At 36.5% G+C, this 24,813-nt stretch overlaps 1 protein-coding gene across 1 annotated transcript in view; it reads right to left on the reverse strand.

The window, feature by feature from the left end:
* LARS1 (leucyl-tRNA synthetase 1) overlaps positions 1 to 12,738 on the reverse strand; it is a 72,251-nt gene extending 59,513 nt beyond the window's left edge. The window contains exons 1-5 of the mRNA XM_056811439.1: positions 12,503 to 12,738; positions 6,969 to 7,087; positions 5,259 to 5,346; positions 3,546 to 3,626; positions 1,950 to 2,087 (exon numbers count right to left, since the gene is read on the reverse strand). Of these exons, the coding sequence (XP_056667417.1) occupies positions 1,950 to 2,087; positions 3,546 to 3,626; positions 5,259 to 5,346; positions 6,969 to 7,087; positions 12,503 to 12,508 (432 nt within the window). The 5' untranslated portion in view covers positions 12,509 to 12,738. The remainder of the gene's footprint in view (positions 1 to 1,949; positions 2,088 to 3,545; positions 3,627 to 5,258; positions 5,347 to 6,968; positions 7,088 to 12,502) is intronic.
* Positions 12,739 to 24,813: the final 12,075 nt, after the last annotated feature.

Below are 24,813 nucleotides of genomic sequence, written 5' to 3' on the forward strand. Positions count from 1 at the left end.
ACCAGGTGAGGACTCTCATGATATTATGGGGAATTTTGGGAAGTACCAAGGACTTCTGGGGATTGAAGTCTGGGGTTCAAATCTCCATTTTTACAAAACCCAGCGGTGCTATGGCTAAGAGAGAGAGAATATTACAAAATGTAAAATGACTAATTTTGATTACATTAAATTAAAAAGTATTTGTACAAACAAAACCAATGAAACCAAAATTAGAAGGGAAGCAATAAAATGGGGAAAAAATCTTTATAACAAAAACGTCTGACAAAGGTCTAATTACTCAAATTTATAAGGAGCTAAATCAATTGTACAAAAAATGAAGTCATTCCCCAATTGATAAATGAGCAAAGGACATGAATAGGCAATTTTCAGTCAAAGAAATCAAAACTAGCAATAAGCACATGAAAAAGTGTTCTAAATCTCTTATAATCAGAGAAATTAATAACAAAACAACTCTGAGTTATCACCTCACCCATAGCAAATTGGCTAACATGACAGCAAAAGAAAGTAATGAATGCTGGAAGGGATGAGGCAAAGTTGTGACACTAATACAATGCTGGTGGAGTTGTGAATTGATCCAACCATTCTGGGGGGCAATTTGGAACTATGCCCAAAGGGCATTAAAAAACTGTCTGCTCTTTGATCCAGCCATAGCACTTCTGAGTTTATACCCCCAAAGAGATAATGAGGAAAAAGACATGTACAAGAAGAATATTCATAGCTGTGCTCTTTGTGGTGGCAAAAAAATTGGAAAATGAGGGGATGCCCTTCAATTGAAGGATGGCTAAACAAATTGTGGTATATGTTGGTGATGGAATACTATTGTGCTCAAAGGAATAATGAACTGGAGGAATTTCATGTGAACTGGAATGACCTCCAGGAACTGATGCAGAGTGAAAGGAGCAGAACCAGGAGAACATTGTACAGAGACTGATACACTGTGGCACAATCAAACGTAATAGACGTCTCTACTAGCAGCAATGAAATTATCCAGAACAATTCTAAGAGACTTATGAGAAAGAACACTATCCACATCCAGAAAAAGAACTATGGGATTAGAAAGGCAGAAGAAAAACAATCGCTTGATCATGTGGTTCGATGGAGATATGATTGGGGATGTAGACTCTAAATGATCGCCCTAGTGCAAGTATTTATAATATGGAAATACGTCTTGATCAATGATACATGTACAACCCAGTGGAATTGTGAGTTGGCTTTGGAAAGGGTTTAGGAGGAAGGGAGGGAAAGAACATTAATCATGTAGCCATGGAAAAATATTCTAAATTAATTAAATAAATAAACTTAATTTTAAAAAAAGAATTTAAATTAGAAGGAAAACAGTCAGACTCAATGTACATTTAATCAATTGAGATGATATATGGGACTTGTTCTATAAATCTTAAAGTGCAGTATACTTTTAATTTAATTTTACATTAATTACAATGTAATAACAATTACATGTAATAATAAATTTCGAGATACATTTTCTAAAGTTATGTGATCCAAACTGTAACCCTCCTTCCTTCCCTCCCCGAGCTGGCAAGCAAGTCAATCTGAGTTATACATGAATTATCATGCAAAACATATTTCTATTTTGTTCATTTTTGTGACATCTTATAAAACCCCACAACATATACCCAAATATACAAGTGAAAAATCATATGCTTTCATCTGCATTTCTATTTCAACAGTTCTTTCTCTGGAGATGGTTTGTCATAAGATGCTTTGTCATAAGACCTTCAGAAAAATCTTTCACAATTGATCATCGTACAATATTGCTGTTACTGTGTACAATTTTTTCCTGGTTCTATTTATTTCACTCTGCATTAGTTCATGAAAGTTTAAATGCTGTATAAAGTAAAGCAATTAGCTATTTCTATCTTGGAAATATAAACTAACATGCTACTCATATTAATGCAGTGAATACAGCAAAACTGGAGACCCAACTGTACCTTTTTTCCTTTTGCCTTATCCTTGATGATGATCTCTTCTTTCTTTGCAGTAATGTCCTCTTCTTCTTCTTCCTCATCTGGGAAATCAGGAGGGCAACCATACAACTCTATTTCTCTTTTCAACTTATCAGCACATGCCTCAAAACAAATGACATTGAACTTCAAAATTCAGGAGAAAAGTAATTCAGATTCATGTTGCTTTTATGCCCATTTTCATTCTAGGACATTCATTTTTGAGTCTTTTGCACTAAATCTGTGTACACTTAAATGGTTCAAATATTATCATATAATTTAAGTGAAGGGCACTAAATTTGATACACCTAAATAACATCAAATTTCCTAACTTTTATGCCCTAAAATCCTGACTCCTTAGTAATTATTTCTTATTTAAAATCTTAAAAGGAATACATTTTCTAATGTAACCAAAGTTTAGTAACACTAGGATTATTTACATTGAGATGGACTAGCCTCCCCTCTAGTTCTCCTGTGATGCTTCATCCTATTGTGGAAGTGTCCTGGGATCCTCAAAAGCATTATCAAGATCACCTAGGGAGCTTAAATGGATTGTGATTTGTAGCACAAAGACAGTACCCACGCCAACAAAATCACAGATCCTTAAAGTGAAGAATGGTGATTTCTAATTCCAAACAGCCACTGACTTTGTTCTGAGACAAGACAATATACCAACCTGGCCATGTTTCTTCTACAAATGGAAGGTATTGGCATAAGGAGTGTATTAGATGCCCTCTGAGGTCTCTTCCAGCCTAGATTTTTTCCTCTAATTCCGATTTCCATTGTATTGTGAAAGACACATTTCATGTAGACATGTGACTTGGCTTACCTAAAGATTATGATATACTTTCTTCTAATGTTATTTTAATTATTACCGAATTCTAAAACAGACCTAAGACCAATAGTGATGATGTACAAACGTCACTGGCATTTTATATCAAAAGGTATAAAAATTATTTGCAAATCACATAGCATATATGGAATTCTGCTTATTAAAGAATAGAGTAACTTACTTTCTAACCTTTTCAAAACCCTTACCTTAAAAAAAAAAAAACTACCCTTACCTTATGTCTTAGAAGTGATACTAATTAGGGACAGCTGGGTGGCTCCGTGGATTGAGAGCCAGGCGCAAAGACGGGAGGTCCTGGATTCAAATCTGGCCTCAGATGCTTCCTAGCTGTGTAACCCTGGGCAAGTCACTTGACCCCCGTTGCCTAGCCCTTACCACACTTCTGCCTTAGAATGAATACACAGCATTGATTTTAAGACTGAAAGTAAGGGTTTCTTTTTTTTTTTAAGTGATACTAATTATCAGTTCCAAGACAAAAAAACAATAAGGGCTAGACAATTGAGATTAAGTGACTTGCCCAGAGTCACGAAGGCTAAATTTGAACCCAGGTCCTCCTGACTCCAAGCCTCATTCTCTATCCTCTGAGCCAAGGAGCTGCTCTGGAAAGACTTTCAAAGACTAACAAATTCAAATCAATTTTATAATTCTTAAAAATGTCACTTTTTATTTAACTAGATTGTCATTTTTCACTCTAAGTTCACAAGAGCCCAATCCAATTCCATATATAATCTTACCTTAATTGGCATTCCAGTACAGTGTAGACCAAAGGGAAACAAGCAGCTCTTTCCTTTTAGCCTCTGATATCCTACTGCAAACTATAAAAAAGAACAAATTATAGTCCATAAACATATGCAAAAAGGTAAATCCTCCATAAGAATACCTGTGCTGCATCCTTATGACTTTTTTGTAAATGTCTAGATTCTATAAAATTATCAAAACCAAGTACATTTCAATAATGGTTTTTTTTCTTTCTATATGTTCACAAAGAACATAAAACCTGAAAACACAGTCAAACAAATAACAAGGATTATAAATTTCCTTTTGTGAATCTTAAAACTGCTCAAACTGAACCTTAGAAGATTCGTTTAAGCAAATTCCCCTATTGTAACAATGTGAGAACTTTTAAAATTACTCCACCCTACTCAGACAGTGCCTTAGGGCAAGATAAATTTACTAATTCCTGATGGAACAATGAAAAAGTCCCCAACTCATATTTATAGTGAAGCTAGAACCTTAAGCTAGGTCTATTATTAGATCTAATACAAAAGGGTGCTAAGTACCTATAAAGGTTAAATTAATCTCTAAAAGGTCAAGCAACTTACAAAAGACAAGCTTAACAAGAGGTGTGAAGTTTTAGTCTACCCAGAGAAGGTGAGAACTAAAGAGTAGTGAGAACTAAGAATGGGCAGTCCTGGGAAAAAGCGTCTACTGTCATTAGTAGATGTGAAAATTTAGGGGAGGTGACACGAGAAAATTTCTTTAAAGGGAAGGGACTTATTGAATTTGAGGGAGTTGGAGTTCATAGTTCAGTTTGAGAGTTCACTGTGGAGGTTGAAGTTAGTTTGGAGGAGCTGGCTCTCTGAACTTAGTTGGAGTTCATTATGGTTGTTGGAGTTTGGAGTTAGTTGGAAGAGCTGGGTCTCTGAACTCAGTTCATGAGTTGAGGAATTCAGTGAAGGACTGGAGTTTTGCTTGGGACAAATCTTGTGGTGAGTGATAAAAGACTGACTAGTCTCTTTTTAAGGCTCAGGACTAGCCATTTGGCCTAGGCCCTTCCTATTATTTCCTCTTACTCTCTCTCCTTTCCCTTAAATTCCTTCATTTGTATTAATTAAAATCTCCATAAAACCCAGCTGACTTGAGTATTTTTTTCATATTTGGGAATTTTCCCATGGCAACCACTTATTTTTAATATAAAATCAAGACACTAAAATTATCTTTATAGTTTTGGCAATTCAGTCTTGAAAACCATATTTTCACGGTTACACTTTACAAGTAGGACAAAGATGGGTCGAGGGGATATGGCTGGGGAGGTAGACTCTAAATGAACATCCTAGTGCAAACACCAACAACATGGAAAAGGGTTCTGATCAAGGACACATGTAATATCCAGTGAAATTGCACATCAGCTATGAGAGGGGAGGGGGAGGGGAGGGAGGAATAGAATATGATTTTTGTAACTAAGGAATAATGTTTGAAATTGACCAAATAAAATTTTAAAAAAAGAAAAAAAAAACAAATAGGACAAAGATATTTAAAATGAAACAGTTCTAATAATAATGACATTTATATTGTGTTTTAATATTTGCAACTTACTTTACATAGTTTGATTCTAGTTCTCCCTCCATGGAAATAAATTTGCCCAGATACCATTTCCTTCCTAGTGGCTAATAAAAAGAATGAAAGGAAAAAAGATTGTTGACATTCAAAGATAGGTGTACACTTACCTCACATTTAGATAATGAAAATGTATGACCCAAATGAAGACGTCCATTCATGTAGGGATAGGGGAAAGTTACAAAATACTTGTCTTTGCTATAAAGATGGAAAAAAAAACACAGAAGGGAAAAAAATTAGCTTTTAAATTCACTTTATATTGAAAGGAAGAGATTGATATTTCATAAATTTAGCTAAAATTATCAATTATAATGCATGTATAACCCAGATTGAATTGCTTGCCAGCTCTGGGAGGGGGGAGAGAAGGAGGAAGAGAGACAATTTGGATTATATAACTTTGGAAAACTTATGTGAAAATTTGTTATTACATGTGATTGGTAAAAATAAATAAATTAATTAAATTCTTGCTTAATCCAAGGATAGTAAATTAAGATTACAAGGGGAAAACAGTTCTCTAGAAAGAATTTTACTTTTGATTTTAAAATTAAATAATACATTCCAGGTTGGAATAAAGGAAATATCTTCTTATCAAGTTTAGCTTAATAGAAGTCAAAACATTTTAACAAAGTAAGTAAACTTCAAAATGCACGAATAATCTTTGAATATAATAAGAATTCCAGATAAATTATTGTATTGATAATTAAATGAGGTTTCACAAAATATGCATAAACCAAGGCAAAATGCTTCACACACACTTTCTCTCAATAATATATATATGTATATAATATAGAAATGAATATATAGAGAGATATATTTGGAGAAGGGTGGGGCAAAAAGAGAGTAATAGAGATAATCAACAATAGCTTATGATTACTTCAGACTACCAGAGAGCTATCCAAAATTCTAGATCTAACCACATACTACAGATTGTCTAGTCTTGTCCAACAGAATAAATAAGTAGTTGTATGATATGATAGTAGGCCAGTCTTATAGTCAGTAAGGTTCAAATTCTGCCTTTGGCACATATTATTGTCATTAGAAAAGTCATTTAATGTCTCAATGCCTCAAGTAACTCTCTAAGACTATTAAATAACAAAGAAGTTGCCCATCAGTATTAATGAAAAAAGTTTCCCCAGTGGGAGTTCCCTACACTGAAGAAATCACAGCTCTGTACCAAAACAAAACCCAATGCAAAAAAGATTTGTGATTTAAGAACATGAGATGACAATCCATTTATGATTTATTGTTTGAACTGCCTGAGACCCAGGGCCTTATACTTCAGAGATAGGCTTTGAAGTCGTCTTTCTAGTTCCAAATCCAGCATTCTATCCTTTATACTGGACTACCTAAATATAAGATATTTTAATCTGTTATGCTATGCAATTATACACAGAATGACATGAGAGAAAATCTCTTTCTCCTAAAAAATAATTTTCATTTAGGAAATGTGTTTAAGTTCAAAGACAAGTCATCTCCAATTCATATTTTGGGTTTCTGTAGAAAACTATTATACAATTTGATTCCATCTTTAAAATTATTTCATTTTTGCCAGGCCAAGTCAGACAAAACATTAGTGAAAAGACTCTTTGTGTGTGTTTGGAGGGAGGGGGGTGGTCCTAAGTTCTTCTGTTAAACGTTCTGTTGTCATATAGCTAAAGAGCTCATATGGTCACAACTTACTCATTATTGTGCAATAAAGAGATCTCATCACAAGCATTACTGACATTTTTCAACTTCCATTTCTCCCAGAGAAAGGCTTATAAGACAATAAGTGCATTGGTTTGAGAAACATTATTTGCAGTTCTATCAGAATTCATTACCTGGTCAGGCTCCCAGAATCAGATGCATTGGCTTCAAATACTTTCTCAGAATCCCATTTCTGTTGGATTTCTCTTTCAATCTTCTTCAAAAAGTCGACTTTAGCAGTTCCTTTTCGTTCCTTTCAAAAACAGAAACAGATTTTATGTGAAGCAAAGAGAAGGCCAATTTGACTGGATCACATAATATGGGAGGGAGTATAACGTCCAATGTGGCTGGAAAGTTGGGCTGACACCAGAAGAGTTTATAATTTGATTGTAAAGGAAACAACAGACAGGGCAGCTAAGTAGCACAAAAGATAAAGCACCAAGCCTGGAGTTGGGAGGACCTGGTTCAAATCTGGTCTCGGACACTTCCTAGCTGTGTGACCCTGGGCAAGTCACTTAACCTCAATTGCTGAAACCTTTATGCTCTTCTGTCTTAGAATTGATACTAAGAAAGAAGGCAAAAGTTTTTAAAAATAAAAAGGCAATAAGGAGCCAACAGTGTTGACTAAAAAGAGAAGGGGCATGGGCAGTTCAGCACTTAAAAAAAAGTCATTGGCAGCAGGGTGTAGGATGAAATGAAGTATAAAAACACTTAAAGTAGAGGAACTAGGAGGCTACCACAATAAGGTAGGTGCGAGGGGAGGAAGATTTGAACTAAGGTAGTAATTGTATGAGAAATACTTTAATGTATGTGGGGTGAGAAAGGGTATGGAAGAATGAGTGACAATGCCAGAGTTATGAACCTGAAGGATGCTGATGACTTCCACAGAAATGGGGAGGTCTGGGAGATGGGAAGGTTTGCTGTATGTAAGAGGACTAGTACCTATAAAAGTTGCCCTCTACCCCCAAGGGATTAGTTTTCCCTAAAAGGCAACAACCCTGAGATTTGAATGGTTCCTGTCTCCCTTAAGCAGCTTTGGAGTCACTTAAAGGCATAAAAAGGTTATGAGAGTAAAGAAAAATTTATGGAGAGGAAAAGTGCAGACACCTGTTTGATGGAGGATCTGTCAAAGGAGACACTGATCTGGAAATATCTAAGAAACATCCAATTTAAAATATCTAATAGGCAACTGGTAATGTGGAAATCAAAGCTCAAGGAAGAGACTGATAAAAACAGTCATCAAATGCTACTTCTCTTTATCAGTTTGGCATCCAAAGAAATCAGTTTAGATTTTATACTAAATAATACTAACAATTACAATGAGGTAAAGAAAGAAAAAATGAGATTATTCATAAGTGGAATAGAAATGGTAGGTCTCTCCTTTAAAAGAGACAAAAACAAGATGAACTCTAGGATATATGGAAGTAATATCATCTATTCATCCTAAACAGTTAGGTAGCCTTGTGGAGGGAAGAGCTAAACTTGAATCCTGCCCTAGACTTAAAACCCATGGGAACCTGAGAAAATCACCTAATCTCTCTTAGCCTTTGTTTCTTTTTCTGTAAAATGAGGTTAATAATAGCACCTACTTCACAGGTCTGTTGTCAAGGATGAAGTGAGATAAGGTAAATCACTTTACAAAACCTGTAAATCACTATATTAATGCTAGTTATTATCATCATTCAGAGCAAATAAGAAATGGAGTAGTACTTTAAAAAAATATTCATTCTTGTAACCAAGGAATAATGTTCTAAATTGACTAAATAAAATTTTCCAAAAAAAAAATAAAATTAAAATTAAAAAACCCAATGGAATTGCACATCAGCTACAGGAAGGGGTGCGGGGAGGGGAGGGAGGGAAAGAATATGATTCTTGTAACCAAGGAATAGTTCTAAATTGACTAAATAAATTTTTCAAAAAAATAAAATAAAATAATTTTTTTTAAATCTTCATAACTGCTCTGTTCAGTGGCCAGAAAAAATTCCTTTTTAAGAAAACTATAGGAAATATGGAAAGTGGACAAAGACAAGCAGGGTAGTATTGGTACTACTATGTTGAATTTAGTATATACTTTTTAAAAAAGAAACTATCTACAGGTAAGAAATTCAGTTTCATATACAATCTTCTGTTTCACCAGCTTTTCAAATTCAACATGCCCAGAATCTAACCTATTAACTTCCCCCCTAAATTTGATCTTCTTTCTGATTTAACTATTTGTCAGATAATGTCACCCTAGTCCTTACTTTGGGATTCTGATTTCTTTCAGGTCACCTATTATATAAAATTAGTTACTAAATACTGAGTATGCATCTACAAAAATCTCTAGCATCCATCTCATCTTCTATTCTTCCTGTCCCCAAGCTAAGATGGACCTTCATGTTACCTGGTCTACTGCAAAAGTCTCCTAACAGATCTTGCCAGTATCATTTTCAGTCTATTTTTTATACCCTTACCAGAATAATTTTCCTTATCATTTGGTCATATTACTCCTCCCCTCAAAAATCTACAATCACTATCTATTGTCTAATTTACAAAGTTCAATTTTCTGTCTAGTATTCAAAGCTCTCCACAATTTGAAGACAACTTACCTACCTTTTCAAATGTAACTTTCATTCAGAATAGACTTGAGTTAAATTGGAAGAATATACCCCAAAATTCTTCTGCCTCCAAGGTTTTATTCACACTGTTCATTGGACCTGCAATATATTTCCTGGTCATGTTTTAACCTATTAACTTCCTACTCATTTTTTAAAGTTCAATTCAAATGCCATCTGTTCTATAAAGCCTTCCATGATTCTGCCCCATCAGTCTTTCCCCTTAGCTCTCAGTGACACCATTTTGCACCTCTAGTGCAATCATATTTATGTTCATATTTTGGTTATCTGTCTCATCCCCCTCATTCTAAGGATAGGGACTGACTTATCTAAACTTTGTATTTCCCCAAAAACATATCAAAGCAATAAATCTTTGATGAATTTAATTAAGAAACTAATTTGTGGGCAACTAGGTGGCTCAGTGGTCAAGGTGAGAGGCCTAGAGACAGGAGGTCCTGGATTCAAAAATGGCCTCAGAAAACTTTCTAGCTATGTGACCCTGGACAAGGCATTTAACTGCCACTGCCTAGTCCTTACCATTCTTCTATCTTGGAATAAACTCACAGTAATGATTCATAGGCTAAAGGGTTAAAAAAAAAAAGGAAACTAGTTTAAATGCTTGCCAAAGCCAAACGGCTAGTATGAGTGGAGTGGGGACTTGAAATAAAATCTTCTGACTCTTGGTTCAGGGTTCTTTCTGATCTAAAGTATCACCTAGATCTAAAATAACCAATGATCTATGGCTGGGAAAAGATCTGTCAAAAATTCTGTTAAAGAGGCCTATCTTAAGTAAGCAGAACTAGGAGAATACTGTACACAGTAACAGCAATATTATAAGATGATCAATTTTCAAAGATAGCTATTATCAGGAATACAATGATCTTGAACAATTCTGAAGGACTTATGATGAAGAATGCTACCTACTAGGGGCTGCTGGGTTCTGTGGATTGAGAGTCAGACCTAGAGAGGGGAAGTCCTAAATTCAAATCTGGCCTCAGACACTTCCCAACTGTGTGACCCTGGGCAAGTCACTTGACCCCCACTGCCTAGCCCTTACCACTCTTCTGCCTTGGAACCAATACCCAGTATTGATTCCAAGATGGAAGGTAAGGGTTTAAAAAAAAAAAAGAATGCTACCTACCTCCAAAGAAAGAAAGGTTGGAATCTGAATGTAGATAAAAGTATACTATTTTTCACTTTATTTTATGGGGGGGTTTTGAGGTTTTGGTTTAATCTGAGTATTCCCTTACAATGACCATTATGAAAATGTTTCATATGATCATACATGTATAACCCAGATCAAATTGCTTACCATCTGAAGGAGGGAAGAAGAAAGAAAGGGAAAGAGAAATTTGGATCTTATGATTTCAGAAAACATGTCGAAAATTGTTATTATGGATAATTGGAAAAATAAAATATTTAAAATAAAGAGGCCCATCTCTTTAAAATACAAAAAAGGAAAACAAGTGAATGATTTTTTAAATTGTAACTATAAAGGGCACTGGATCTGGGATCAGAATACCTACAATCAAATTTTAGCTCTACCTTCTTAATTACTAGATTAACAAGTCACAATCTGTGTGTTTTAATTCTCTTCTTTAAAATGAGTATTGAACGAGATTACCTATAAGGACACTCATAGTTCTAAAATGATCTAACACTGTAAAACACTTTGAATGAAAGAAACTCTTGCATCAATGATATCATCCAGGTCAAAGTAAAAGCCAGTTTATTGAAGATATTTTCTTCTGCTCTAAGAAGAGGGAACACTTCCTTTATGATAACAAAAGATATTTTGGCAAGAAATTTTCACCTTTCACTTACGATTTACTATTTGATGCCCTCATAGAACCAAAAAGGGGGAACTCTTGATGTTGAGAACTTTTCATAGTTACCAAATTAACTTGAATGCAAATCAGAATCCTCACAACATAAAACACTACAACTCTCAGGGTCCAGAGAAGAGACAATGAAATGACAGTCACTAAGATCAATCTAGATGCCTTTATGTTTGGCTCATAAAGAAAAATTCTGTCTAATGGAGCTCCCCAGAATTGGATGTGTCATAAAGCAGACCACTGATTTAAACTAATGAGGTATCTCACACACACACCAAAATAACAATTTCTGCCAACAGCAGTGGGCTACGACTGAAATAGAACCAAATGGATCTTGAATCAGAAAATGGCATTTGAATCTCAGCTACTCTTATTTCCTAAATAAACTTTAAATAATTCCTTACTCTATCTCACACTCACTTTCCTCCTCGGTAAAAATAAAGGGAAACAGGCCTATGATTTCCAGAGATCTCTTCCTAGTCTATGGAGAATCAACAAATTATGGCCTCCTGCCTGCAGAACAAGCTAGATGCTGAAGGAGACACAAGGTTTTGGAGGAGACACAGCTCCTGCCCAGGAGGAGCTCAAAGGGTCCTAGAAGGATAAGAAACAGAAATGGATAATTGTTATACACAACATATTAAAAGTGCTTGAAAGAGATCCAAGAGGGGGTAGAAGATGGTGTGGAAACAGAGGAATACAGATTATGCCAGAGAATAAGACTTGAGCACCATGCCCAGTGCTTAGCAAATAGCAACAGCTTAATAAATGTTTGGTGATTGAGTGATTTTTGAAAGGCTTCCTTTTCTACGAGTCGGTTTCCCACCTGTAAAAAGAAAAGAGCTGGCTAAATGATCCTGCTACATGCCAGGTCAGCTCAAGAACCTCAATTGAGGGAGGGGAGGGGAGGGGAGGGAAGAGATGGGAGAGGGAGGGAGAGAGGCAGAGACAGACAGAGAGTCGCAGGAAGTCTTAGGAAAGCAACAAACCAATAAATCAAGCTTGGAATGGGGACATTTGCCGATTTCCGAGGTGTAAATGCACCCAGGCCTTCGTAAGACGGCTTAGGCACTCCCTAGCAAAGCAGCCACCACAGGGAAAGGGCGAAGACCAAGGCCGAGTTTGTGGCCACGACCATGACTGAGACTCTTGAGAGTATCCAGAGCTGGGACAGGATGAGATGGACCGGGCTGGGGGGGGGGGGGGGGGAGGTGGCGGGGGAAGGACCGGACTCACCGTCATGGCGCCACACGCACAGTCCCGGACACTTCAGTGAATCTAATGCTGGCCACCACGCAGCCTCCGGAGAAGTATCGGCTAGAACACCCACTCCGCCTTCTTCTCAGACAACCTCTCCCACGTGGCGATCACACACAGGACCTACAGTAACTGAGAAAAAAACCCCAGTTCCCCAGGTTCAGCCTCCTAAAAGAAGGCACTCTACCCAGCCCACTGGGAACTGTAGTTCTCAGCCAACTGGAGTAGGCGATCATTGGGAACCATTTGACTACACTTCCCAGAGGGAAATGGGCTCTCAGCCTCTGACACGAACTACACCGGCGTTAGGGAGCGTCAACAGGGTTCGCGAGGACAATTTCTACTACAAATCCCGTGATGCCGTGCAGGACGTCTCACACTTCAACCTTTTCACGCTAAGGAAGAGAGGCGGTGTCTTGTAAAGTAGTGTGGTCTTTATTACTCCTTAGGCAGGGACGCCAATTATGGCTTACCGCTTCCCACAAATAATTATGTTCACTATTATTCATCGGCTTAATATTTGGACTTTTTATAACCATTTATCAACAATCCCCATTTTAAAGATGAGGAAATTGAGGCACTAAGGCGTCACATCAATTTTTTCAGGCCCTGCAATAATTCCCTGATTTAGACCACAAGACTTTGCTATCTTCAGGCTTTGGGTTTCTGAAAGCCTGGAATTATTCAGCCTTGGGAGATCTTCATCAATAAAATTTTATGAAATATTGAGCCTACATTATCTAGGAAGTGCATTGAATTTGAAGCCAACTATAATAATAGTTGGCATTTACATAGTGTGCTTTAATAGCTGCAAAATGTTTATATGTGTGTATGTATATATATATATATATATATATACATATATATATATATATATATATATATATATAAAATCCCTCTTGAATCTCACAATAGTCCTGAGATGTAGGTAAGATAAATAGTGCCTTCTTACTTTTATAGATGAAGCAACAAAGGTAACCTGAATTCCTAGGATCACACAGCTAGTAGACAAAGGAAAAATTGGAACTCGGATGTTCAAGGCTAGCTCTCTATCCTTATTCCACATAGCCCACTTCAAGATTTAGTCCTACTATCACCCTCTTCACAACCAAAACCTTTCCTTAATAAATAAATGATAAATAGATTCCTAGGACCATATATTTAGACCTGAAAGAGACCTTGGAGATCATCTAGTCCAACCCCCAACCAATATGGACATTGGAAATTGTGTCCCAAAAAGGGCGTTCAAGGGCATACGGGGAGCAAAAATGGGATTTTAATTCCATGCTTTTTGCACTACAGGAATCCTTGAAGTCTCTTCTACCTGTAAATTTTATGTAAGAAAATAATAATCGTGTTTATATAAGTAATTTAAGGAGGGAACTGAATTAGTGAAGAGCTGAGAATGAGTGTGTTTTTTGGAAAAAAGATCAGCTTTCCTAGTGACAAGGCAAATTTTTAGGGTGGGGTGAGATCATGTAGGTCCTTAAAAAGTCCAGCAGAGGAGTTGAAGGAGCAAGCCGACTTAAATAATAAGTAGTGTTTATACAGTATTTCAGAAAGTATTTTACAAAAGATATCTCATTTGACTTCACAATAACCTTGTGAAATAGGTTGTTGTTCAATCATTTGAGTCATATCTGACTCTTCATGACCCCATTAGGGATTTTCTTGGCAAAGATACTGGAGTGGTTTACCATTTCTTTCTCCAGTTCATTTTTCAGGCAAACAGGGCTAAATGACTTGCTTGTAAATGTCTGAGGCCAAATTTGAACCCTGGTCTTCCTCATTCCAAATCCACCTAGCTGCCTGTGAAATATATACCATAGGAATTTTGACTCCTTTTATAGAGGAAGAAATCTAGGCTCAGAAATATTAAATGGCTTGCTGAAAATCACAGGAAGTGCCAGTACTGTGATTCAGGTCTTCTTACTCCAAATCCAGTGTTTATCCCTGAGAGAATAACATAATGATATTGGGGGATCCAGCTTTCATCTAGAAGCAATATGGCTAATGAATTGAAGGAATGGTGCAATTGATAGAGTGAGGGGCTTAGAGTCTGGAAAACCTCAGCTCAGATCTGGCCTCACATGCGTAGCTGTAAGACCCTGGGCAAATCACCTAACCTCATTTGCCACAGTTTTCCCATCTGACAAATTGAGATAATAATGCTTCCTCCTCTGATATCTCCTCATTTCCTTTTTAACTATACTCATTTTGGATTCCTTTGGCTACACTCTTTTGGAACTGTTGACATCTGGAGCTACACTTCTTTTAGACTTCTTTGGATGCTCTTATTTTGGAATTCTGGATTTCACTGAATTCTCTCCATTAAGGTCCCCTTTCCCCTCCCACTTTTTCAGCTTTCTTTTTTATGTTGTACTCCTTGATTAGATTGTAAGCTCCTTAAGGGCAGGGATTGTTTTTCTTTGCCATACTGTATCCCCAGCACTCAAAATAGTGCCTAACCTAGGGTACCCATTTTTTTTCTTAAAAACACCTTCTGTCTTTGTAACAACTTAGTAACAACTCTTGATGACAGAAATGCTAGGGCTAGGCAAATATTTTTTAGTAATTTGCCCAGGGTCACAGAACAAGGAAGTGTCTGAGATCATATTTAAATCCAGGTCCTCCAGACTCTAGGTCTAGTGTTCTATCCACTGAGATCCCTAGCTGCCTCCAGAATAAGCATTTAATAAAATTTTATTGACTACTTGATTGCTTCTTAAAAAAAAAAAAAACCCTTACCTTCCATCTTGGAATCAATACTGTATATTGGTTCTAAGACAGAAGAATGGTAAGGGCTAGGCAATGGGGGTCAAGTGACTGTCCCAGGGTCACACAGCTAATAAGTGTCTGAGGCCAATTTTGAACCAGGACCTCCCATCTCTGGGCCTGGCTCTCAATCCACTGAGCCACCCAGCTGTCCCCTTGATTGATTCTTGATTAAGGTTTTAGGGAGGTCAAAATGGGATCATATTTTAAAAATAATTTCAAACCTTAAACCATTATGTAAATGTTAGTTATTGTTATCATCAATAATGTATTCCTTCAAATGTCACTGTGCTAGGCACACAATCACTCATTAAATACTTTTTCATTCATTTATTCACAGATGGAAACACATCAGTGTCTTCTCATTGTTTGCAATTGTCAGTTGTCATACATGTACTCCATCATGATGTCATCCATGTGCTTTCCCCTTTGGTTATGTTATCTAACTCCCATTCAAAATTCAACTTAAAGACACTTCCTCCCTTACTCTGTTTCAGACTGACCTCACCAGTCATTATTGAATTCAATAGCCCATCAGCATTTCTATATTTAGGTCTCTAAAATCATAATTAGCTTTAGCTTGTTTATATCCTTTTGTTGGTGTTTTTGTTGTATGTTTGTCCTCTCTTTTCTTTTTTGATTCCAAACTCCTTCAAAGGTAGGCATGCCATTCACTACTTTTGTTGTATCAGGGGCAATTTAGCACCTTAGCAGTCTATTGTTCTTAAGCTCTTCTGAAATGACACAAAGGCTTTCAAAATAATAAAGTTGGGACAGCTAGAGAGCCCAGTGGAAATTGACCCAGGCGGGAGGCAGGAAGTCTGGAGTTTAAATAAGGCCTCAGACACTTCCTTGCTGCGTGACTCTGGGTAAGTCACTTAACCCAAATTGCCTAGCCCTTGCTTTCTATCTTAAATTTGATACTAAGACAGAAAGTAAGGGTTTTAAAAATTAAATAATAAAGTAGCAAGAATCTCAATAATGCACACTAAGTAGGGTAAAAAGTATTTCTGGTAACACATAGGTTCAACTACTACAATTGTCCAGCAAGTTTTGAAATTTTTCCTTTAGGATATTAGAGCAGTGGGGGGAAAAGTATTGATAAATTAGGATGGCTCATGGGCAAACCACTTCTCTCTGAGTCTTTTTCCTCATGAAAATTGAAGGGATTAAACTAGATGATGTCTAAGATACCTTCTTGTTCTAATTCCTATAGTATTCGAAATAGTTGAGAAAAGGATGGTCTTTGTGTTAATGAAAAAGCTAGACCTTTTCCAAACTATAAGACCAGGAGAAAGGAGTTCTATTAATTAGTGGGAAGGCTATTTATGCTTGGTCTTTTGTACCCAACTAGACATCTACTATGACACATTACTAGGATATCCAAGTTTTTAATGACACTTCATTATCTATTTTTATCCTACAATACTGAAATTTTTAATTCCTCAAACCAAAACCACTCCCATAGACAAATAATAAATAGCTATTTGAAAACTAGATTCACAATCCACATGCCTTGGATCTTCAATCTTCTAGCATTCCAAAGAGCTTTCCTGTTGTGTCATAGCTTCACAGAGAAAATATGACACCTTAACTATCAAAACAATTCCTGTGTCTTCTAAACATTCTATTCCTGCTGTCATTACTACTGCTTCAATTTCTTGTATAGTATTGCTGCCCAGGCACTACATGAAGAATGTATTATTTGGTTCCCAACTATAAATTCTTTACATCTCCCTTTCTACCAACTTTATTTTCATAGAATTTCAGAGTTGAGAGTGTCAACATGGAATCTAGAAACCCAAAACTTGTAGCCTCCTAAGATCTGATGAACCCCACCCAAGTGATTCTTCTTGTCTCCAGAAGCCTCTCCCACTTTATCACACTGTCCTTCTAAGAATCAAACTCAGGACCTTTAGCTTACAAGACTGACATGCTCCCTACTGTGATAGAGTCACTTGGCTTGGGCTTGGCCCTACTTGACAGGGATTGTCTTAACTTAGGGCCCATTATTCAGTCTGAAACTGCTAGCCTGAGATTCCCATTCAAGGCGGATTCTCACAGGAACAGGGAACAAGTACAAACTTTGGGGTCTCCAAGTTACAATCTAGTCCTAAAACTTGGGGTTCATCAGATCTTACTAGGCTACAAGTTTGGGGTTTCTAGATTACATGTCGACAATAGGAATCATAGAGAGATCTCTTGATGCTGCAATGGCACAAGGAAACAGAAAGCCTCCAAATCATCAGGGGTTAGAGTAGTACCTATACCTAACAGTAGTTAGATAATAATATAAGCATAAGTCCAATAACAGTAAAAGACCTGGAAAAATTACAGCTCCCATGGTATCCAAGTTTGAAAACAGAAAACTTCCAAACAAGAGAAGCAGCAATTTTTTTTTTAAGCTTAGCAAATTTTTTAAATGAAGTCAGAAGACAAATCTGGTCCCATGGCAAAAGTCAGAGCCAATGGATTTAAAGTATTTGCTTCCTGATGTGAAAATCCTAAAGACTCTAATTTATTTCATTGAAGGACAGCTGGGTAGTTCATTGGATAAGGAGCCAAATCTGGAGATGGAAGGTCAAGAATTCAAATTTGATCTTGGATACTTCCTAGCTATGTGATCGTGAGCAAGTCATTTAACCTCAATTGTCTAATTCTTGGAACTAATGCTTAATATTGATTCTAAGATGGGAGATAAGGTTTTAAAATTTTTTTTTAATATTTCATGGAACATGGGTTGACTATAAATTATACACAAATGACTAAATGCAATAAGAGTTTTCTCTCTAAACCCAGGTCATTTATTCATTTCTTTCTTTACTATATCTATATGAAAATTTCCAATTCCCTCCCCATCTATCCCCAGAGGAAGCTGGATGCTGACAAAGAAGGACTGTAGAGTGAATTCCTTTGCAGATGCCAAGAAAATTAGATGGCAACCTCATTGATAGTTTGTGCACAAAAGAAGAAAAATCCTTCAAATTAATTTCCTCCAGTGATCCATTTCTGAATTTGAAAAAAGTTGATTTCAGCCAATGTTTGGGTGAAAGAATTGTGAGTTGAATGTCTGCCTGATGTGCCACATGTAATAGAGTTGGCCTAAAACCAGGAAAATTAAATTACTGACTGGAAAAGTAAGCAGGATACAGGGGAAAGGCCATTGGATCTGCAATAGAGAATTTTGAATCCTATTTTTGTCACTTTTTCCCAATGAGGTTAGCTTCTCTAGACCTCTATTGCCTCTTCTGTAAATGGGTTGAATTAGATGATTTCTAAGATCTCTTTCAGCTCATGATTTAAAATACTATGTTCCTTGATATCTGTTCTTGCAATTCTCTTTTTTATTATAAAGAAAAATATTTTATTTTACCAATTACATGTAATAACAAATTTCCACATAAATGTTCCAAAGTTATATGATCCAAATTGTCTCCTTCCCTCCTTTCCCTCCCTCCTCCCAGAGCAGGGGAGCTGGAAGAAATTTGATCTGGATTATATAATATTATCATCTTGCAATTATCTTAAATGTGTAGTTTCTCTATATCTAGTAATTCCCTCTCTTTCTCCCCCATCTCTGTAGCTCCTATTTCTCCAAGTAAATTAATATGACTTACAAATGAATGAAAATACATTTATTAAGCACTTATCAAGTGCCAAAAGCTAAGGATACAAATACAAAAAGGGATGATAGTTCCTACCCTTAAAGAGTTTACATTCTAATGGGGGAGAAAAAGGAAAGTAAGTGGCCAGGGAAGAGGCAAGTTATGGGGAATGTGAGTGGGCCCACATTGGGAAACAGATTATTGACATATCCCATGGAGGAATGATGGCAAAATTGATTTGATCATGGTTCATGGTTCCTGAACTGAGATTGGGAGGAAAGGGTATCCTTTCAGAACAAGAGGGTTGGTGAGGCCGTGGAGGAGAGAGGTGAAGCATGGCTAGAGCTTTTTCTGAAATAGTAGTCAGGCACAGGGAGACACCAGTCAGAGGAACAATTTCTTCAAAACGAGAGAAAAAGGTCAGAGAAGGATTAATCTTTGGATTTCTAGGACTCTCTTTAGCTAAGTAAAGCCAAGGTACTTGTTCTCTTCTTCATGTGAGTGAGGAAGGCAATTATATAACACATGGTTTGCAATTCAATTTCTTCAAATGCCTGGCTATTAGGTCAGCAGCTGAGGCTGCAAGGACTAGTATGGCCTGTTTATTGCTTCCCTTTGAAATGAGCAAATTGTCTAAGGATGAAGACAGAAAAAAATGACTCAGTGTCGTGCATTTCCAGTCTACTTCCATGGTCACAGATTGGGTGTACTACATTAACCCCAAATTAAAATGTGAATGTAAAGTGGAAACTTTTCGTCTCAAGGAGATTGTGTTTAGCTTTATGTATTCCATCACCACTACTGCAGAAACAATTCCTATTAACAATCTCACAGCTTCAACTCATGTTCTGTTTCTTTGTATCCAAGGTGGAGAAGCAATGTTAAGTGAATTGGATTCTATTTTGTGCAATACTTCTTTGTGTTTATCCTAAATTGAGAGCTGGATGAGACCTTGGAAGTTATCCAGTCTAACTCCATCATTTCACAGATGAGGAAACTGAAGCTCCGTGAAATTTAGTGACTTATTTAAGGGACACATAGGTAATGAACAGTAGAACTGGAATTTGAACCCAGGTTCTCTGAATCTAACTCCAACAGTGCATGTGATACACCATAGTTCCACCCATCCTAGATTGTCTAAATTCCTCAAGAGTAGGAACAGTAGCATCTTTTATTTTTGAAATGAATTTATATCCTACCATGTAGCATAGTACCAACATTGATTGTTTGCTGAATTGAACTTAACCCAACTTTGTTGACTTTGTATAGGTCACAAACCTCTCTGCAATTCATTTCTGACATTTTTCCTCTTAAGTGTGTTTTGAAACTGAGACTTGCAGCAAAAATGTAAACCTAAGATATGGTTTTCACTCCTGTAAAAGAAGGCAATTCCTTTTCTATTATCTTGGCATTATGTGACTTTCATGCCCTGCTTTAAGCCTAATCAATTAAAATCAAGATGCTTTTATTCAATGCAACAGTTATTTGGTACCATGTTTGGAGGACACAAAGACAAAAATACAATGCCCCCTCTCCTTGGAGGTCATATGTTTTAATGAGCAATAAGATACACACATAAAAGTAAATAAATAAATAAAAATATACACATTAATACAAAGTATTTGTTTTTCTTTTCTCTCTTTTTTTTTTAGATTGTGATTTCATTACTAAGAAATACCCAATGAGGGAATTCCTTTTTTCAGTAAAGGTTCTTGGAAAGTTGCCTGGAACACTGTTGAGACCGAGCCTTTACTAACCCTAACCCTAACCCTAAACTCACACAGTCAGTATGTATCACAGACAAGACCTGAATCTAGGTCTTCCCAACAGGTACTGCCTCTACAATACTGCCTCTATAATACAAAGAACATGCAAACTAATACAAAGTAATTTTGGGAGAAAGACCCTCCTAATAACTAGGGGGAAATCAAGGAAGGCCTCATGTAAGAAGTGTCACATGAAACTGTATTTTCTTCTGAATATAGTTTTTCTTGATACATCTGGTTTTACATTGCCTTTCAGAAAGCCATCCCAATATAAAGCATCTCTTCAAGGGAAAGAAGAAAAAGAGAACAAAATTAGCAAAACTTTTCAAAATATCCTCCCCCCAAATCTGAAAAATATATACAAATTGCTTAGGTTGTTATTCAATCTCTCATACAATAGCTTTGATTTATAAAAAAAAAAAAGTGTAAAGATCCCATCCAACACAGTTTTGTTCACATCTAATTTAGACATCAAAGCTAAATAGGAGTGGTTTCAACCTATACTTCTCTTAGGTTTAGGTGAGACCTTGTGAATTCAATAGCTCTGGGTACCATTGTATTAGAGTTGTCTAGTTTTGGGGGTAAACATCTACTTGGGAGAGGCCACCAAGAAAACCTAAGCATGGTAATTTTACAAAAGCATCAGATAAGTACTAAGAGTTGTTAGGACAGAAGATAATCATGGTAAAATAAAAAATAATTAATTCTCAGTACATACCCCTTTTTATGTTTTGATGAGATTTAAGTACTAACTCCCATCTATTTGTTTAAACCCTTACCTTCCATCTTAGAATCAATACCTTGTATTGTTCCAAGGCAAAGGAACTGTATGGGAGTTAAGTGACTTGCCCAGGAAATATCTGAGGTCACATTTGAACCTAGGACCTCCTATTTCTAGACCATTGAGCCACCTAGTTTGTCCCCTCCCATCTATTTGTAACAATAGTTATAATTTAAGTTGATGAATGCTGTTTTCATTTGTTCTGTTAAAGCAAGTTGTGAGTCTTTTATGCTTAATACTTTTTTTGTTTGATGGAATAAAATATCTCTCCTATATCTGACTTACATTGTAAATTGAGTATCTTTCTACTCCTTCTTTTGGGGAAACCCTGGACATGAAGATTCTCATCCTGGGGTCCATCAACTTTTAGATAGTATATAGATAGAAAGATAGATAATACTTTTCCAATATATTTCATTTCTTTTGTAATCCTGTGTGTTTTACTTAAAAACATTCAGAGATGGGGTCCATGGGCATCACCAAACTGTCAAAAACTGCCATGATATGAAAAAGTTAAGAATGTCTGACCTAAGCAATACACAAAAATTTCCCTGAAGCCCAAATCCCTGGAATAGACTTTTGAACAGGCAGAAGAGGGCAGAGAATGCTTTGCTCTTCAAAGGCCAGGCTTTCCCAAACTGAATCTAGTCCAAACCTGGGCTTAAAATTCTAATTTGGCACAGTATTCCAGCCCCCATGGCCCAGCAGCACTTCCTAAAGTTTAGATAAGTATATACACACATATGTATTTATATATGTATATACATATATATAATATAAGGTGGTTAGGCTAGGAAGAACACTAACACTTGGAGGAATAAGGTGCAACTTCATTTGTAAAGTAGCGTTCAAGCTGGTGTCATGAAGAAAGCCTAGGATTTGAATTTGGAGGTGAGATTAGAGTGCTTTTTAGGAATAGAGGACAGCAAGTATAAGATGGAGCATTGTGTAGGCCAGTATCAGGATGATAGAGTATATTTCAGAATACAATGTGTAAGAATACTGGAATAACTTTAAATGCCAAACAGAAAAGTGTATATTTGATGATGGACAAGCTACTACCTCTCTGTCTCTAAATTTCCTGATGTGTAAAATGAAAGTTGGACTAGTTGATCTCCAAAATCAATTCTAGCTCTAATTTTGTGACCCCCAAATCCTATGATTGTGGCAGCAATAGGGAGCCAATGTAGATATATCAAGAGGTGACGTGTTTAAATCTTTAATTAGAAAATTATTTTGTTGGCTATGTGGAAAGCCAGTTTCTATTATTCCATAGTAACTTGCTGAAAAGGAGATGGACGAGAAAAAGGAAGAAAAAATGGCTAAATGAAAATGTCTTTTTCTCTACTCCTTGACAGAAGACATCTCTGTTACCTGAATTTTCTGTCACCATTTTGCTTTCCTATGTACTTATCATAGTTTAAATTGTCCTTATTTATCTTCCTGATTTATCTGTCCAACTAAATTACAAAATCCATGAGAACATAGACTCTCTTTATATATCTCCTAGGTCCAGTACAAGGTCTTATAGACAGTAGGTACTCAATAAGAGTTCCTCAAACTGAATGAATTGAAAGATAAAAGGAAGAAAGGAGAAATAAACATTGTGGTGAGGTATAATCAGAGTATATTTTTGTAAGCCAGTTCAATTAACATTTTTTTTCAGAGATAAGATGAGAATTTATACTAAATAGAATACTATGAAAAAGATATGGCATACAATTAAGACAATTTAGCGTTTTATTTAAAATAGAATTTTTTAGGGAAATGGACAATAGAAATTATGTTGATATCAACTCATTATTTCATTCAGATGTTAAAACAAATGTAAATTAATTACTAGAACTAGAAGACCAAGATATGGATAAAAAGGAAAATGCTGCTATTAAGGTTAAACAATGGTTAGAACACCTATTATCCTGAGGGATTGTTAAATATTCCTGAGCTATGTATTAATGGAAATATACAGTACCTAATAGGCATAATGAAAGGAAAAGGAAAGAAATTTCTTGTGTCTCAAAGACCATTGGTAATGATAACAATGGAAGTACCTAAGTAGTTAAAATTCTCAAAATACTTCTTGGCTAGCTCAATTCAATCAATAAAATCCAATTTAAAGAATGAAACTGAAAACTGATTTCCAGCTGCCTTATGGGACTTGTCTCAGTGCTTTAAGCTCTGTGTGTATGTGTATATAGGTATGTGTATACATTTAATATATAAATATACATATATATGCTAAATGTATGCATGATCCTCACCCCTCATCAAGTTTACAAATTATCCAAATGAGGACTCTGACACCTCAAAGTGAATTGTGTGGGGACAGCTGGGTGACTCTGGATTGAGAGCCAGGCCTAGAGACAGGAGGTCCTGGGTTCAAATTTGACCTCAGACAACTTCCTAGCTTTGTGACCCAGGGCAAGTCACTTAACTCCCCATTACTTAGCCCTTATAGCTCTTCTGCCTTGGAACCAATACATAGTATTGATTCTAAGATGGAAGGTAAAAATTAAAAAAAAAAAGTGAATTGTGAGCCTAGTACAAACCTAGCTGCTCAATTGCTTCCTTTCATTTTCTTAGTCTTTTTTGAAGATTCTCTCTGTAAGCAATATTTGGTTTTAGATATTCTCCCTGGAGTAGATTGCTATTAGGATATGTCTAAGGACATTCTGCTCACAGTGTTGTCTGAGTGAAAGATTTAAACTTGGGGAAATTGAGATCATAGTTTAGAAACTAGAAACCGAGGCCCAGAAGTGACTTATGCATAGGTCACATAGGTAGCAAAGCAGCAGAGCCAGAAATAGGTACTTGGGTCTTTGATTTAAAATCTTGAATTCTTCACTATACTGAGTAATCTTCCTTTTTTAAGAATTTTAAATCAGATCCGTTTTTGGACAGTCGGTAATTATTTGAATGTGCCAGTGTGCACTTTGATTGCATGAGGAGAAAATAGAAAGCATGTGTAAGTGTAAAAAGTGGGTGTGTGCAAAAAAAAGTAAAATTTTGCATCCCGAGTTTTCGGGTGGGAATGTGACCGGGAGCGTGTTGCATACACTATTACCGATTTACATCAGCTGAGTCATTTCAGGTCAGGGGTATGTGTTTCCAGGACATAGAGAGGAAGAATCCGAGCGTGCAGTTCCACGACTGGATTCCCCTTAGGCTCAGTTCGCTCTAGACGTTGGCCGCTAAGGGCCGGCAGCATGCTCCAAAAAAAGGCGCCTCGGTCCCTTTAAGAGCCACACCACCCACCTTCTCCAAGATACCATGTTGCACCAGGAGTTCACGTGTTCCCTCCACCTAACTTGCTGCATCCCCTTCTGAACCGGGCCCGGCCTGCCGAGGTAGGGGAGGGGAGAG

Source organism: Monodelphis domestica, chromosome 1, assembly GCF_027887165.1.
Source record: "Monodelphis domestica isolate mMonDom1 chromosome 1, mMonDom1.pri, whole genome shotgun sequence".
Lineage (NCBI taxonomy): Eukaryota > Metazoa > Chordata > Mammalia > Didelphimorphia > Didelphidae > Monodelphis > Monodelphis domestica.